Raw genomic sequence first — 14675 nt, 5'->3', positions numbered from 1 at the left:
ATTACACGCATCACTCAAAACTGCTGATGTCGGAAGGCAGCAGCAGAGAATGGTGAAGTCGCATAAGATGGAGATAGACACTACTCCGTATGGCTGCCTGCCTGCCCTATCCCAGCAGCACATTCCCCGAACACGGCCTCTCATTGGTCACTCCGAGGTGAATGCATAAGGCGGCTTGGGGTAAAATGGTCCGCAGTAATCTCTGCGTTGTCCTTCATTTTCGTCCACAGTAGCGCTGACCGTGACGCCATGACTTGTGGGCGCCTCTCGTGCCTCATCTCCTTCTCATGGACCTATCATGTATCATTCGTGTCCCTCACTTCTCTCAAGTAGACACCACGCTGCAGTATCACATCTTTGAATGCGCTTTGGTTCCACGCTTCTTGGTGCTTCATTCCCGAGGACGGCTCGCACCTGCTCTAGAAATCTTCAGTTGCTACGTTCGCAACGCTCCAGTTTTCTGAGAAGCAAAGCTCCTACTGCCTCACGATTGCATGGCTCGCGAGGTATGAAGAAAACCGCCACTTCCAAACCTCGCCCGAAAGTCCCAGACTACTGTGATGTCGAGCCACGACACAATGACCGCGGGGAACCAATCTGGCCTGCTCCAGAGGACGCTATGGAGCAGGCAAGGGCATTCATAAAAGAATGGTATTCTTGACCGATGCCAATGACCCTTTTTCTGACACCCCAATGCTAACCTTGATAGTGCAGGGAGCGGAAAGACGACTCTTATAGTGCCAGACACAGATGCTGATGGCCTCTCGTCCGGAGTCATATTGTATCGCACGCTGACGGCGCTCGGTCTCGATCCGATTCTGATCGGGGTGCATCTGGTCCAGAAGGGCTCTACAATCCATGCGCAGCCGGAACGTGAAGCCATGGCGGCTAAGGACCCAGCCTATATCATCGTCCTCGACCAAGGGTCCATAGCAGCTCCGCCAGTTGTCGATTTGCCATCAACGAAGTCCTTGATCATCGATCACCATTTGAGCGATCACTTCCCAAAAGATGCCCAAGTGGTGTCAGCATGTCATTACCCGCCTGTATCAACGTCTTCTCTGCTCACATATGAGATCTGCAAACCACTTGCTCCCGCAATTGCCTCAGAATGCGCCTACCTTGCGTGCATTGGCACTCACGGTGACTTGGGAAACACATTGAAGTGGTCACCACCATTCCCTGACATGAAGGAAACCTTCAAAATCTACACCAAGAAGTCGGTCAATGATGCGGTATCACTCGTCAACGCACCTCGGCGCACTGCCAAGTACGATGTGATAACCGCATGGACAGCTCTTCTCGCCTCGAGAGATCCAAAGGACCTCCTAAGTAATGGCCGACTTCAGAGTGCCCGCGCAGAGATCAACGCTGAGGTGGAGATGAATACACATACTCCTCCGAAATTCAGTGCGGATGGACGAATTGCTGTCCTGAGAATCAACACGCCTGCTCAAGTCCACCCTGTCATTGCTACCCGCTGGGCCGGATATCTCAATTCAAGGGCGCTGGAAATCGTGCTATGTGCGAACTCAGGCTATCTTCCTGGCATGGTGAATTTCTCTTGTCGTATTGCCCGCTGTGCCAGGTCAAGGGATCCTCCAGTTAATATCATCGAGAGCTTGAAAGCTGCTGCGGATCTATCCACTGATGGTCTGAAAGACCGACTCGGACAGAGCTTCGCCAGGGGTCATAAAGAAGCCAGCGGTGGCATCGTCCCTGTTGAAGCCTTTGAGGAGTTGATGTCCTTGTTGAAAATTGGGGAGAAGCCTGAAAAGAAGAACGAGTCAGAAGAGCCGAAGCAGAAGAAGGCAAAAACCCTTGAAAAGAGTCCGCAGAAGAACACACTCGCCAACTACTTCCGCAAGCCTTAGCCTCATACACACCACTTCATCAGCGAGGTTCGTTGTCGCCATTGTCATCGGGGTTTAGAATCAGGTATTCGCCACGCAACTCGCGCAATACAGTGGTCAAACTCTCTACACGGCGGGACCATCTGCGCAGCGAAGGAACCGTCTGCGAGTGCTTTTGACGCGTAGTGGAGGGTATGTACCAAGCCAATGGGAAAGCGAAAGATATGTATCTGCGCAGAGCGGGATGCCATCAGCATGCAATTTCCGCTTCGGGTTGCGATGCCTTGCTTTTCGTCCCGAGAAACACAGGATATCTGACGGTCATTGGATGAATGGTGGATTCGCTGCACGCAAGCATGTCATGAGGTCCCCAAGAGCGACCGTAGCTGGAATCTACCCATGGAGAAGGGATTCAAAGAAGTGAATTCACAGGGGATAGAAGGTCAGAGTCCCTTGCCAATAAGCCGCAGAAACTAACTACAGTGCAGCAGGGAGGTTTAAGCCGGAATTGCGCGATACTACTGTGGTGATCGTGCATTCATGCCCTCCCAAGCCGCGTGCCTGATGTTGTTCAGTTGGGAGAAACTATTGCCTGTGATACATCGATGCACACGTGTGTCTGAGTAGGGCAAACTCCAGTCCCTCGTATAGCACATTTAAATATCGGTTGGCTATTTGAAGTCTTCAATACTTTCAAAGGCAATGCTGGAGAATCTTAAACCTTCTTCGAAGATTCACACAGGAAGCCGCAACTCCAGTCTCAGCTACCACGTCGGTGACCATGCTTCCACCTGCAACAGCCCACGGGACGATCGCTCCAGGCCCCGTCAAGACGCTGAGTACTCCCAGACCAACCATGCATGTGAGGTGCCTTTTCAGGCGGAACCAGTCGCGAGCGTTGTGGAGCTCGGTGAGCAGTCTGTTTGCTCTGCTCATCCCTGCTGCCCCTGAGGTTCTGTCCAGGATGACAAGAGCAAGGCAGATGGCGAAGTACTGGTTGTTCCAGAGAAAGACATGGTCTTTTCCCCACAGACTGTTCAGAATTTCAACTGTTGCTAATATCAGCAAGCCCTGTGATGTGCCGATACAGCATCGTCACGCACCTCTCGCCTGGATCGCGCGGTCGCACAGGGTGGTGACCCCCATTGCTTGTCTGGCTTCCGATACGAATCTACCAGACACGGCTTCATCACGAGGAAAGGAGAAGTATTGTGCAGCACGTCCATCTCTGGCATCCGCATTGTCTTTTTCGCACACTTTAACCACCCAGCTCGAACCAAGGCGAACATTATTGGCTAGAGGTCCGTCACACTCGGCAGCTCCGAAGAAACTGCTCCAAAGATCGGAGGCGCGAACCGAGACGATGGAGACAGTTCTAGATCTGTCCCGTGCTGCCTAAGGCGTTAGCTGATATCTTTCCTGGGTTCAGGATCCCCGATGGCGGAGGCAAAACCGCATTGTCGAGGCTGCTACACTCACGGCATTGAACAGGCCACCGTAGTCCCGTCATTCGAGACTGCGTTGACCACCTTCGTCTGTGAGAAACGGTTCGAAGGCATTGTTCTCTGTATTCGTCAAGGTTCGATCAGGCCAATTGCGTGAAGAGACGACCAAATGAACTCGGGCTTCGCACTCAGTGACATCGAGGCACCCCAGAGTCCATTAAACTGGACTGACTGCCAGAAGAGCGAGAAGGACTCCAGAACAGCCACAGCGGAAGAAAACGGTACTTTGACCGCCTCTTCTCTCGTTTCAGTCGCCCTTCAAACACTTCAACCGAGTGCTCACTTGGGGAGGGGTGTTATTGGACGAGAACAACCCCATGTTCACAATTCAATGGTGCTGCCTGGACTGCACGCAAGGATCGCGAGCCTACCCCCGGATATTGGACGCCGAGCTTAGGCATGTTGCTTGCTTAAGCGCATGTTTGCCTTACTCGGCTCTCCGCTCTCATCGGCCGGCTGCCCACGCGCTTGCCAGTCCTTTGAGCCTCCCCTGCCCGACGCTTGAGATTGGATTGGAAGATACGGTCCATTGTTCTAACCGGTGTGGCGATCGAGACGTGACATGCGCGGCGCGGGCGATTCCATCGTGGATGGCGACTGCTGCCTCTATGAAGAGATTGGACAACTTGCGGAATACTTGAGAGGCCATATGATCAGAGGTCCGAATTGGCTGTCTTGCTTGTTTACAGTGGAGAGAAGCATTGTCGCCGCGGTATATGCACGCAGCTACGGCTCCTGGGTTCCAGCATGATCCCAATGCATCAATACGGTTACCTATCATACCCTGCCAGGGCATGTGGATTGCCTCCTGATCGCCTCTCAACCACCTCTCGAAGTGGCCTGGGAAACACCAGGCAATGATGGGCACACGCAAGGCCGGCCTTTTGCTATAGATTAAGCCAGTCCTGTGATGATGGTGGTGGTAAGACGTGCTCTCAGCGGTCGCAGAGGCGTCTGAGGCGGCGTTCCGAATTAGCGATTTCAAGACTGTCGAATCTCACAATCTCGACGAGATCTTGAGGGGTGAGTGAAGCTGGAACCTGCATACCGACTAACGCCACCAAATGAAGAAATGACCAAGGGACCGGAGCATCACTTAAAAGCCTTCCCCTCCTGCCGATTCTAATGTGGTGGTGCGGCTGTCCCAGGGCGGGAGACAAGGCTCTATCGATAATTAGCTACAGTATTACCTCGAAATCGAGTCGACGCATAAAGACCAAGAAGAGATACTGTAGCCAGGCTTAATTGACAAGCTCTTCTACCCGCGAGGCCGGGCAAGATGCTTTACAGGCCAAAAATGACAGTCACGAAACCGATTTTCGTCCAGCATCTGTCCGTTGATCCCGGATCCTGGATCCAGGGCCCCCAGAAGAAAAGCGGCCGAGCATGGTTCGCGGGCCGTCCAAAATATTGATAGACACTCAAGGCCCTTCACACTCTGTCTGCGCAGTGCATGCAGTGCAGTGCAGGATTGCACCGCACCCGTCTTCTACATACCCCCAGTCACCCTGTATCTAACGGTGCTTGCCCGGATTATCGTGCGTGAGTGTGACGCTTCCCCCGACAAAAGAGCAAGACTGTACTCTGTGGCTGCTGCCACCTAATTGTAATTAACCGACCAGCTGATCGGCCGTACTGATGAAATCCAACAGAGCGAACAGGGACACCGTCTCGACTCGACAATCTTGGTCCTGGTCACTGTTGCCGTCTCGGAACCCCTTTTCCAGCCAACTTCGGACGGTGTCATCATCTGTACCTCTCACGTTCTGTTGTGCAATTAAAAGGGACGCAAGCCGACAGGGGACTGTGGATTCACCCTGCCGGCCGGGGTATGTATTACATGACGCCACAGAGGCTAAAGGGCCCTGGGGCTCGGTCTCGGTCTCGGTCTCGGATGGAATGGCGTCGTCCTTGTTGGCGCTAGAACTCTGTGTACATCCCTCTGCCGTCGGTGTATCCCGTTGTGAATGTGAAGGGCCGAAAGCGTCCTGAGAATGTGAGTGCACCAGGTGCACAGAGCCCAGGGTTGTAAAAAGTGGCCGTGTTGGATGTCCTCGCGGCGCTGGCGACATGATTGTGGTACTGGTACGAGTCAACGATCCGTCAACGGTCGTAGAGTTCATCATCATCACCATCTCCTGGGATAGGCGAGACTCCGAGTCGGTAATTGTAGCTGGAGCTGGGTGTGACGTCTTTGGTCCTTCTTCGCCGACTTCCCTCAGTCGCTCGTGTGCCTCCGCTGGCGCCATCGACTGTCGAGTGGCAAGTAAGTCATGCACATCTCTCGGGTTCTTAGCAGTCGCCTGGCACCTCCAGTACCGCGAGGCGGCTTCTAGCTCCGTGATCTTGGCTCTCGCTTCGTTGAGGAGACACTCGCCATGGTGGACCTGCTGCTCGAGGAAGGCGATGTATTGGCGTCGGCGCTCTCGGTGACGGCGCTGGTTGTTCCGTACCCGTATCAGTGTATGCGTGGGTGTTTTGTTTTGCGTGCGCGTCGCCATCGTGCGATCCATACTGAGAGGTGAAAAAAAGCAAATGGATCACGGATGTTGAAGGAGAGAAGTTGGGAATCTTCGAACACTAAAGAGGCGAGTCTTCGAAACAATGAATTGTAGACGGTACATGAGCAGCGACATCGCCAAGACGGTGACATATCGGTCTGCATGACTTAATTACTAGTATCAGTTACTCGTGTGCTGGAAACTGTAAACGGGATAGCCTGTTGCGCATCGTGGCCACGCCTTGTGAACAGACATCCTAACTATCCGAGAGTTATGAAGGCGGTAAGAAATCATGTCTGGTACAACGAGACGGCTACGTGCATCTATGTTGGGACTTTCGAGTTCCTAATCCGTTGATCCTTGTCTAGGTCGTCCAGGAAATGTTCAAAGGAACAGGGAACCAGCTCCTTGGTGTTTCCTTGCGGGAGCATCGGGCTCATCCCTTGACGGCGTAGATCTTGAAGGAACCTAGGTGAGCGTCAAGTGAATGCAACGTAAGCTGCGAGGAACATCATCCCACGTACCCGCGAGTTCGTTGAAATCAAGCTGGTTGAGGTCGCTTCGCTTGGCTTTGGAGGTACAACCTGCGTCCCAACTATTCCAGCAAGAGGACGTTTGGCAGCAGGGGCTGGCCGCGTCTGTATCACTGCATTGGCTCAGAGGTTGCGCGACCTTCCGCTTGTAGACGTTCAGGTCGTTGTTGGCGTCGACGATTAGGATTTCTTTCGCAGAGTAGTCCAATGTGAGAAGAGTAGCCCATCGCAAACGGAGTCGATGTTCACGGACGATTGGTGGGCATACGAAATCACTCACCGTCAAATCCTGCCTTACGGAGATATACTTCGTAGTCTTTGACTTGACTCGCACCCGCGATGCATCCCACGTAGAGGACCATGTCGCGTTTCAGCTCTGGTGAAAGATCCTTCCTTGCCAGCATATCGCTGATTGCCACGCGCCCGCCAGGCTTGAGCAACCGGTACATCTCGTTGAACACCAATTGCTTTTGCCCCTCGGGGACAAGGTTCACGACACAGTTGCTGATGATGCAGTCGGCTATAGCGTCTGGCAATCTCACTTCCGTGATGCGGGATTCGACGAACGAGACATTTTCGAACCCGGACTTTTCCTTGTTCCGCTCGGCTCGGTCGAGCATATCCTGTGGTGTTACTTTAGAGACGAACTTCCCGCCACGGCGAGGAGGACAAAAGCAGAAATAAGATGTAATCACTTTACCTTGTTCATGTCGACTCCGATAGCTTTGCCTTGGGGCCCGACCTTTTTAGCCGCAAGAAAGATGTCAAACCCTGCACCGCTGCCGAGATCGACCACCGTCTCTGCCTACTCATCCGTCAGGTAAGTGATTCGGTGTTTCCCGGCACACATCATGCGGTCGGTCAGCGGGAACGTATGCCAATGTGACGGGGGGTACGAGACCTCTCTTAACTGGGCAAGCACCAAGGGGTTTCCACAGCTCAGACCAAGATTTGCGTCCTTAGGGATGCTTGCCAGCTGTTTCTCGCTGTATCCAAACGCTGTAGCGACCTTGTGCGCATGTTCACCGTTGTGATCTTTGACAGCAGCACTGTAGGATTCTTGGACCATCGCATAGATCTGGCTCTCGTCCAGGGGCACATCCGGACCGGAAGTCATGGAGAGAGAAAGGCCTGACGGCAAAGTGAGGATGAGACCACGGTGTATTTCTACTGCAAAGGCGAGGATGAAGAACAAGTTAGAACTTGGTGTAGAATTCGACGGCAGTCACTGCGGTGATAATTAATAGGTATCACTGATCATCATTGCCGTGATATGTCACCGCCAAGAGACGCAATCAATATGACCACGATTTAGCTGAGACTCCAGAGTGTCTTTCTCAGAGTCCCATCATTTGTGCTGTCGCCGACTGTCGATCTAGCAGATGGAGGGCGTCTTCTGTTCGATGTTTATCAAATTGGCTTGACCTGGATTCCCTCATAATTCAGTCGCCGCTCGCCCTTGAAAACGTCAAGTCTGACCTCGATCCCGTGTGGGCCACTGGCAACAACTTTTACGAGGTAAGGGCTTGTTGATCGACGTGGTGACATATCGATTCCTACGACATGCAGATCTGCGCCAAAGCACAACTCCCCGGGGTAATTGACGGTCAAGTGTCCGTGTACGAGTCCTGCCAGCCGACGAAGATCCCCCACAACACCCTCAGGCTGAGAGGAAAACGACCCCGCCTCATTTGGAAGACTCGCAATACTGTACTCACTTCTGCGGAGGACATACTGTACTCCGTATGTCTATATCAACCCTTCTGCCTCGACCGTGTACAGAACCGGCCAGACATCAGCAGAACGCGAGACAAGCGGTGCGAGGGCTTCGGCCTCACGGTTTCCACACTGGATGCTCGAGAAGACACAGACCGGGGCTGGCCCATCCTCTCAAACAGCACCAGGACCTGGAACTGGCAATGATGCGACGCCTCCACCCGATGGCGGCTATGGCTGGGTGTGTCTGGCCTGCTGTTTTACAGTCAACTGTTTCACTTGGGGTGTTGTATCCGTACGTGGCCATGCCTTCACCCGTGCCTTGCTCGCCCTGATCACTAGGCTCCAATCCGTCATGGTGGGCAGCTCACAGATACCTACAGTCTTACGGCGTCTATCTGTCGTACTACCTGACGCGCGACGCCTTTCCCGAGTCTCGACCTTTGGACTACGCCTTCATCGGCAGTCTGAACTTCGGGATTGCGATGCTCTCGGCTCCCCTGACCACGCGTTTGGCGCGCTCCTTCGGCATCAAGCCACCGATGCTAGCTGGGGCCATGATCTTTGGAGGAGGCTTCATCGCCGCGTCGTTCGCCTCGCGCATCTGGCATCTTTACCTCTCGCAAGGCGCGCTGGTCGGCCTGGGCGTCGGGCTGGTCTACGTGCCCAGCATTGCAGTTCTGTCACAGTGGTTCGGCAGAAGAAGAAGTCTTGCCAACGGCATCAGTGCCGCCGGGTCCGGGATCGGTGGCTTGGTCTTCTCCTTCACCAGTGGCGCCTTGATAGACCATCTCGGGATTGGATGGGCGCTGAGGATCACGGGAGCTATCGCGCTGCTGGCAAATCTCGTGGCCGCCGTCTTCATCCGCGACCGCAACAGTATCGTCCGACCTGAACAGCACCCGTTTGACGTGGGTCTCGCATGGCGCGCAGAGGTCCTGCTCCTTCTTTCTTGGGCCTTCCTCAGCATGCTCGGGTACATCCCGCTCCTTTACTCGCTCTCGGACTTCTCACTCTCGATCGGGCTGTCCCGACAACAGGCGACGCAGGTGACGGCCTTTCTGAACATGGGTACCGCCATCGGCCGGCCCTTTATCGGCGTGGCAAGTGACCGCTTCGGCCGGTTCGAAGTGGCCACCAGCCTGACCTTTCTCTGTGGGCTCTCATGCCTGGTCATCTGGATCCCCGCCACGTCCTTTGGAGTGACAGTGTTCTTTGGCATACTGAGCGGAGCAATCTTGGGAGTGTTCTGGATGGTGCGTCGCGCGTCGACTAGCCCCCAGCAGTGATGACCCAAGCTTTCCAAGTTAATTAGGTGGTTCACTGACTTACTTGCATTTGCGCCAGACCATCGCGCCCCTTTGCGTCGAGGTTGCAGGGCTGAAGCAACTTCCTTCGCTGCTTTCGCTCTCTTGGCTCTCTGTCGTTCTGCCGACCACATGTGCGTCCCCTTGATTGCCTTCTCATTGCTCCTTTGCGGTTTGGGTGCTAGTGCTGACATGCCAGCCGTCAAAAAGTCTCGGAAGTGGTGGCGCTGTATCTTCGCCGGCCGGATCACGCCCGGCCCTATTTGTACACCCAGATATTCTGCGGCGTTTGTTACATCTGTGCCAGCTTTTGCCTTTGGGGCGCGCGGATGCTGTGCAAACGAGCAGGTAGACATGCGGAAGGGAGAGACCTGCGAGGAGGGACAGACCCCCAAGAAAGGAACTGGCGAGGAGGGATAGATCCTGCAGAAAGGAACTAAGTCGAGTCCAAGTAGTATCATGTATTTCTAAATGGCCAAGAAAGGTAACCTGGTGACACAGTGGTCCACACGTTGTTGTATTGATGACGAGCTTCTTCCCTCCGAAGCCTCCCTATTTTGCATTCGACCATCGCTCGGCGTCATATTCCTCCATAAGCCGCGTGTACTCGTCGCCCGCTCGAGCCCAGCCGGTAATTCCATCCAGTAGGATAGCACTGGTTATCCCACTGACTTGGCGATCATCAAGGAGGTCTTGAAACCATCCACAAGCGCGCGTCCCACGGCCCTTGGATGAACCTGAACGATTGAAGCGGGTGAGCGCGCGCACAGGCCGCACAATATCGGACTGGCCACGGTGATAAAACGACCTACCACAATACCAGATGACAGTCCGTACACCGGCACTTTGACATAGATTCAACAGAGTCGGGAGGCTGGGATAGAGGCTCTGGGCAGGAAGGTTGATCGAACCTCTGATCGTTCCGCCCTACATTATCACACACACATGACGAGTAAGCCGTCAATAGTCGTAAAGTCGGCCAACATATGGCCATGTTACTCCACCTCACCTCATGATCTGTTCGGCGCAGGTCGACTAGGAGGAAGTCGACCCCTGGTTTCTGGCCCTCCTGAAGCCACTGCCGTAGCTCTTGTCGAGTCACCACTTTGGGTGATTGATTTCGTGGGGTCGGATAGGCCTCGTGCCAGGCGGATGGCTGGGCCATTGTTCAGCACAGTATTGATCGGGCGGATGGACACCGGGATCGCGTCGTTGATATGCTAGATATGGGATTGGCAGAGTGAGAACTTGGAGCGGGAAAACTCCGCTGTCAACAGAAGAAGTCGATGAGGAGCGTTGGACAAGAATGTCTTGGCTTGATTTACTTAGTCACTGGCCTCTTTTCATTCGTTGAACCATCGCGCCAATCATGACCTCGCATGGTAGTCACTCGCGCACTTTCATTGGTTGAAATCCTTCCCACATCCACCGTAACGCCAAATAAGAGTAACAGGGGATGGAAGATAAATGTACCTGAAGGAACACTTGCTCGTCACTACATCATGCACCAGAACTGCTCCCTGATTATCGACTAAAACCTTTACTTTCAGCATCGGCGCGACACAATCTATCAAATCCCCTGCTGCAACGGGTAGCAGAATGTCCGACCCTCGCGAGGACGCTGGCACTGGAGGCGAGCAAAAGGCTATCGTTGATCTACCTGCCGACATGGATGCGGAGAATCAGCAGCTTCCAAAACAGGTGGAAGAGAAGAGATCAGTATATGCGGGCCTTGGGTGGTTAGACCGACTACTCGTCCTCTGGATCCTATTAGCAATCACTGTCGGCATCCTCCTTGGCAACTTCGTCGAAGGGGTTGGGCCGGCTCTGCAGAAAGGCAAATTTGTCCAGGTGTCTGTTCCCATAGGTAAGATCCAACGAAAGATGCTCTTCCCTCTTCCATAACTGACTGGAAATTGTGTGCGACGCAGCTGTCGGTCTCTTGGTGATGATGTACCCAATCCTGTGCAAGGTCAAATATGAGACCTTGCACCGCGTCTTTGCCCACCGCCAGATTTGGATCCAACTGGGTTTCAGCGTCGTGGCCAACTGGATTATTGCGCCTCTTCTTATGGTTTGTGCCACGCTTCGAAGCCTTCGTTAGACTGTATACTGACGAGGTAGCTCGGGTTGGCTTGGGCTTTTCTGCCGGATCGACCTGAACTGCGGAACGGCCTCATATTTGTGGGATTAGCAAGATGCATTGCCATGGTAGGCGGCAACACATATTGTTTCAATCAAGAACACACTGACCAGACTGCATGGCAGGTCCTGATCTGGACAGGCCTTGCTGGGGGTGATGAGGAGTACTGCGCCATTCTCGTGGCCTTCAATTCCATCCTCCAAATGGTCCTCTACGCACCTCTGGCCATTCTTTTCGTCAACGTCATAAGCGACGGCGGCGGGACCGAAGTCGCCTATTCCACGGTCGCCCAGAGCGTCGGGGTCTTTCTTGGCATACCTCTCGGAGCTGCCATCGCCACGCGCTTGATCCTCAGGAGCATCAACGCCACGTGGTACGACCAGAAATTCCTCGGGTGGATCGCTCCGTGGTCGCTCTTGGGGCTCCTGTACACGATTCTCGTTCTGTTCGCTTCCCAAGGCAAGCAGGTCGTTCATCAGATTGTCTCGGTCGTCCGGGTAGCTGCTCCTCTTGTGGTATACTTTGTGGTTATTTTCTTCGTGACCCTGTTGATCACGAGACGCATCGGATTTGGATACAAGCTCGCGGCCACTCAGAGCTTCACTGCCGCCAGCAACAACTTCGAGCTGGCCATCGCGGTTGCCGTGGCCACTTTTGGCGCCAACAGCGACGAGGCGCTGGCCACGACCGTCGGCCCGCTGATCGAGGTGCCAGTTTTGATCTCACTTGTGTATGTTGTGAGATGGATCGCTGGTCGTTGGAAATGGCAAGACTGATCGCATGGAATATTGATAGAGTAGTGATGTTAGCGCGAAGCTGATGTGAAGCTTGAAGTGAACAAGTCAATGAGAATCGCTTAGTCACTCGGCAACGATGATTGGTCAGTGACGAGACGGCCGCACGTGATGTCACCCAACCTGTCATGATTTTTCAAGCCCCGGAATTTTTAATATTTTATTTTTCGCCGATAACGCTTCTCAAGGTTAGGAGCTGAAGGAATATTGCGGACTATCTATTGTCGTCTCTGGGCCCTCGCAATGCTATTTCTCCACTCCTCCTTCACTTATACTAGCGTTGCAGAAGAAGCTGTTCATGCTGGACGATGAAATAAGGCCGAGTATCTTATTCCCATTTGATCTGGCCTGCAACATGGTTACTCGGGTACGGACAACCGAACAGAACCGTATTAACCAACGCAATCTCCGCGCTCGACGAAAAGCGTATGTCCAAGAGCTAGAGCAGCGGGTCCGAAAGCTGGAGAACGAGCGGATCGGGGCAACAAAGGAGGTGCAGGTTGCAGCTCAGCGCGTGCATAACGAAAATCGCCTTCTCAGATGGCTGCTCGAAACGAAGTTTGGGGTCGACGCATACCAAATCAACAATTACCTTTCTGAAGTCAACAGCACTACAGGTATTGGGACACAACTATTCCACAACCCAGGAAATAACGTGGCCGTGCCTACACCAGCAGAGCAGTTAGCATGCGGTCCCGTTTCGACAACAAGCCCAGCAGAGGCGTTTCGGGCGAGGGCGACGCATGATTCCGACATCGCAGAAACAACGAGTGAACCAAGAGAGAAGAAGGGCTCCAAATGCAGCCCAGAATTGTCAGACCATGAACGCAGGTCTCCCACTACATCCTCGACCAGCGCAGAGGCACAACCACCGGTACAAGTTGAATCTCCGACTCGGTTTTCCAGCAACCAATACCTGACGCCACAACAGACTCCACCTCCCACAGGCCTCCAACAAGGCGACCACAGATGTGAAACCAGCCTGGGTCATTCTTCTTGCGTCACCCTTGTGAGCAAGGATTCTCAAGGCCCCTGTGTCTCATCAAAGAAGGATACCGATGCTCATGCTGAAGAAACGTCATGCGAGGAAGCCGCAAGAATCATTGCGAGTCTTCGTGGCCACGTCACCCCAGACGAAGTATGGAACGAGCTAGGTTGTGGTACAACGCAAGCCTGCAGAGTGAAGAATCTCGCGGTCTTCGAACTCATGGATAAGGAGCCGGCATATGTTAGGATATAACCTTTGAATCAACACTAGTGACACGCTCTTCCGGTGGACTTGTCGACGTTCGAAATTCCCTATGCTGAGCCTTGGCTTCACGCCTGGCTCGTCGCCGGTGTAAGAATGAGTCGGATTTTCGCCTAGCTGTTTTGCCAGGGTATAGATAGGTGATTCGCAAGACGTGCGATTCGCAAGACGTGCGATTCGCAGATGAGGACGTCCCCGATCTGCGCTCCACACGTTACACTGCGAAAAGACTCACAACTGAGCATACCGCCAGCAATGCTTCGGAGCAGCTCTCTATACAATAAGCTACGAAAAGACTCTCAACTGGGCATACCGCCAGCCTGCTCGGTACATGTATTGGAACACCTCCCAATAACCAGAGTCGAAGCCGACCACCCAGCCCTGGGCTCTGGAAAGGGAAGGAAATGAAACCGACTCAGAAGATCATCTCAAGTCGAACGATGAGATGAGACGGGAAAGGCGACAAGTTCTCATGAAAGAGCTTACGTGCCAATGGCAAGCTATCCTACGGATCGCAAGGATCGCTTCGCACGCGAGGTCGAGTCTTGAGATTTCAACCCGTGACCACAACCTACACATCCTGTCCGACTGGGAGAATCGTGGTTCGTGAGAGTGCAGCACGAATTCTGGAGACCTTGACGCACCTCGTGTTGGACTGCAGAAATAGGAAATACGAAGGGATGGCAGGGCCCCTTAATGTGAGAGGAGGCGATGGAAACTCTGTATGGAAACTCTGTTGGGAACTTGAGATATATCTCGGCCATCACAAGCCTTCAACTCCCGACATGGACCAGCTGAGGTCATGTCTAGGACACCGCGCTTCAAGAGAATAATATTATGAATCGTTATTCGTTATTTCGTTCGAGACTGCAATACGATTTTGCGGAAGTACTGTGTTCATCTGCAACCACCACGGTGCGACAGCGACATAATACAGACACGAACAAGGCTGTTTCGTCGAAACAGGGAAACTCGTATTCCATCACAAGCACCACGCGACCATATCAATTTGACAAATTGCATCTTCTCGTCCTCTCGTCCTCTCGCCCCCGAGGACTTCAATCCTGCAGCTTC

At 53.5% G+C, this 14675-nt stretch overlaps 7 protein-coding genes across 7 annotated transcripts; 4 read left to right on the top strand and 3 right to left on the bottom strand.

The window, feature by feature from the left end:
- Positions 1-361: 361 nt before the first annotated feature.
- G647_02210 (uncharacterized protein) lies at positions 362-1874 on the top strand (the record flags this gene model as incomplete). The annotated part of the gene is made up of 2 exons (XM_008726560.1): positions 362-651; positions 710-1874. The coding sequence occupies 2 exons, from the start codon at positions 362-364 to the stop codon at positions 1872-1874; spliced, it is 1455 nt and encodes a 484-aa protein (XP_008724782.1).
- Positions 1875-4968: 3094 nt separating this feature from the next.
- Positions 4969-5871, bottom strand: G647_02209 (uncharacterized protein; the record flags this gene model as incomplete). Its single annotated transcript, XM_008726559.1, has 1 exon — positions 4969-5871. One exon carries the CDS (start codon positions 5869-5871, stop codon positions 4969-4971), a length of 903 nt encoding a protein of 300 aa, XP_008724781.1.
- A 424-nt stretch (positions 5872-6295) lies between these two features.
- G647_02208 (uncharacterized protein) lies at positions 6296-7509 on the bottom strand (the record flags this gene model as incomplete). The annotated part of the gene is made up of 5 exons (XM_008726558.1): positions 6296-6327; positions 6384-6581; positions 6673-7015; positions 7093-7197; positions 7294-7509. 5 exons carry the CDS (start codon positions 7507-7509, stop codon positions 6296-6298), a joined length of 894 nt encoding a protein of 297 aa, XP_008724780.1.
- A 735-nt stretch (positions 7510-8244) lies between these two features.
- On the top strand, positions 8245-9397 carry G647_02207 (uncharacterized protein; the record flags this gene model as incomplete). The annotated part of the gene is made up of 2 exons (XM_008726557.1): positions 8245-8403; positions 8492-9397. The coding sequence occupies 2 exons, from the start codon at positions 8245-8247 to the stop codon at positions 9395-9397; spliced, it is 1065 nt and encodes a 354-aa protein (XP_008724779.1).
- A 570-nt stretch (positions 9398-9967) lies between these two features.
- G647_02206 (uncharacterized protein) lies at positions 9968-10580 on the bottom strand (the record flags this gene model as incomplete). The annotated part of the gene is made up of 3 exons (XM_008726556.1): positions 9968-10152; positions 10228-10342; positions 10425-10580. The coding sequence occupies 3 exons, from the start codon at positions 10578-10580 to the stop codon at positions 9968-9970; spliced, it is 456 nt and encodes a 151-aa protein (XP_008724778.1).
- A 434-nt stretch (positions 10581-11014) lies between these two features.
- G647_02205 (arsenical-resistance protein) lies at positions 11015-12334 on the top strand (the record flags this gene model as incomplete). Its single annotated transcript, XM_008726555.1, has 4 exons — positions 11015-11282; positions 11347-11489; positions 11540-11626; positions 11684-12334. 4 exons carry the CDS (start codon positions 11015-11017, stop codon positions 12332-12334), a joined length of 1149 nt encoding a protein of 382 aa, XP_008724777.1.
- A 373-nt stretch (positions 12335-12707) lies between these two features.
- Positions 12708-13592, top strand: G647_02204 (uncharacterized protein; the record flags this gene model as incomplete). Its single annotated transcript, XM_008726554.1, has 1 exon — positions 12708-13592. The coding sequence occupies one exon, from the start codon at positions 12708-12710 to the stop codon at positions 13590-13592; it is 885 nt and encodes a 294-aa protein (XP_008724776.1).
- Positions 13593-14675: the final 1083 nt, after the last annotated feature.

The sequence above is a fragment of the Cladophialophora carrionii genome, assembly GCF_000365165.1.
Source record: "Cladophialophora carrionii CBS 160.54 unplaced genomic scaffold supercont1.2, whole genome shotgun sequence".
Classification (NCBI taxonomy): Eukaryota; Fungi; Ascomycota; class Eurotiomycetes; order Chaetothyriales; family Herpotrichiellaceae; genus Cladophialophora; species Cladophialophora carrionii.
Note: the sequence above shows the minus strand (reverse complement) of the source record. Positions and strands in the feature narration are given on the sequence as shown.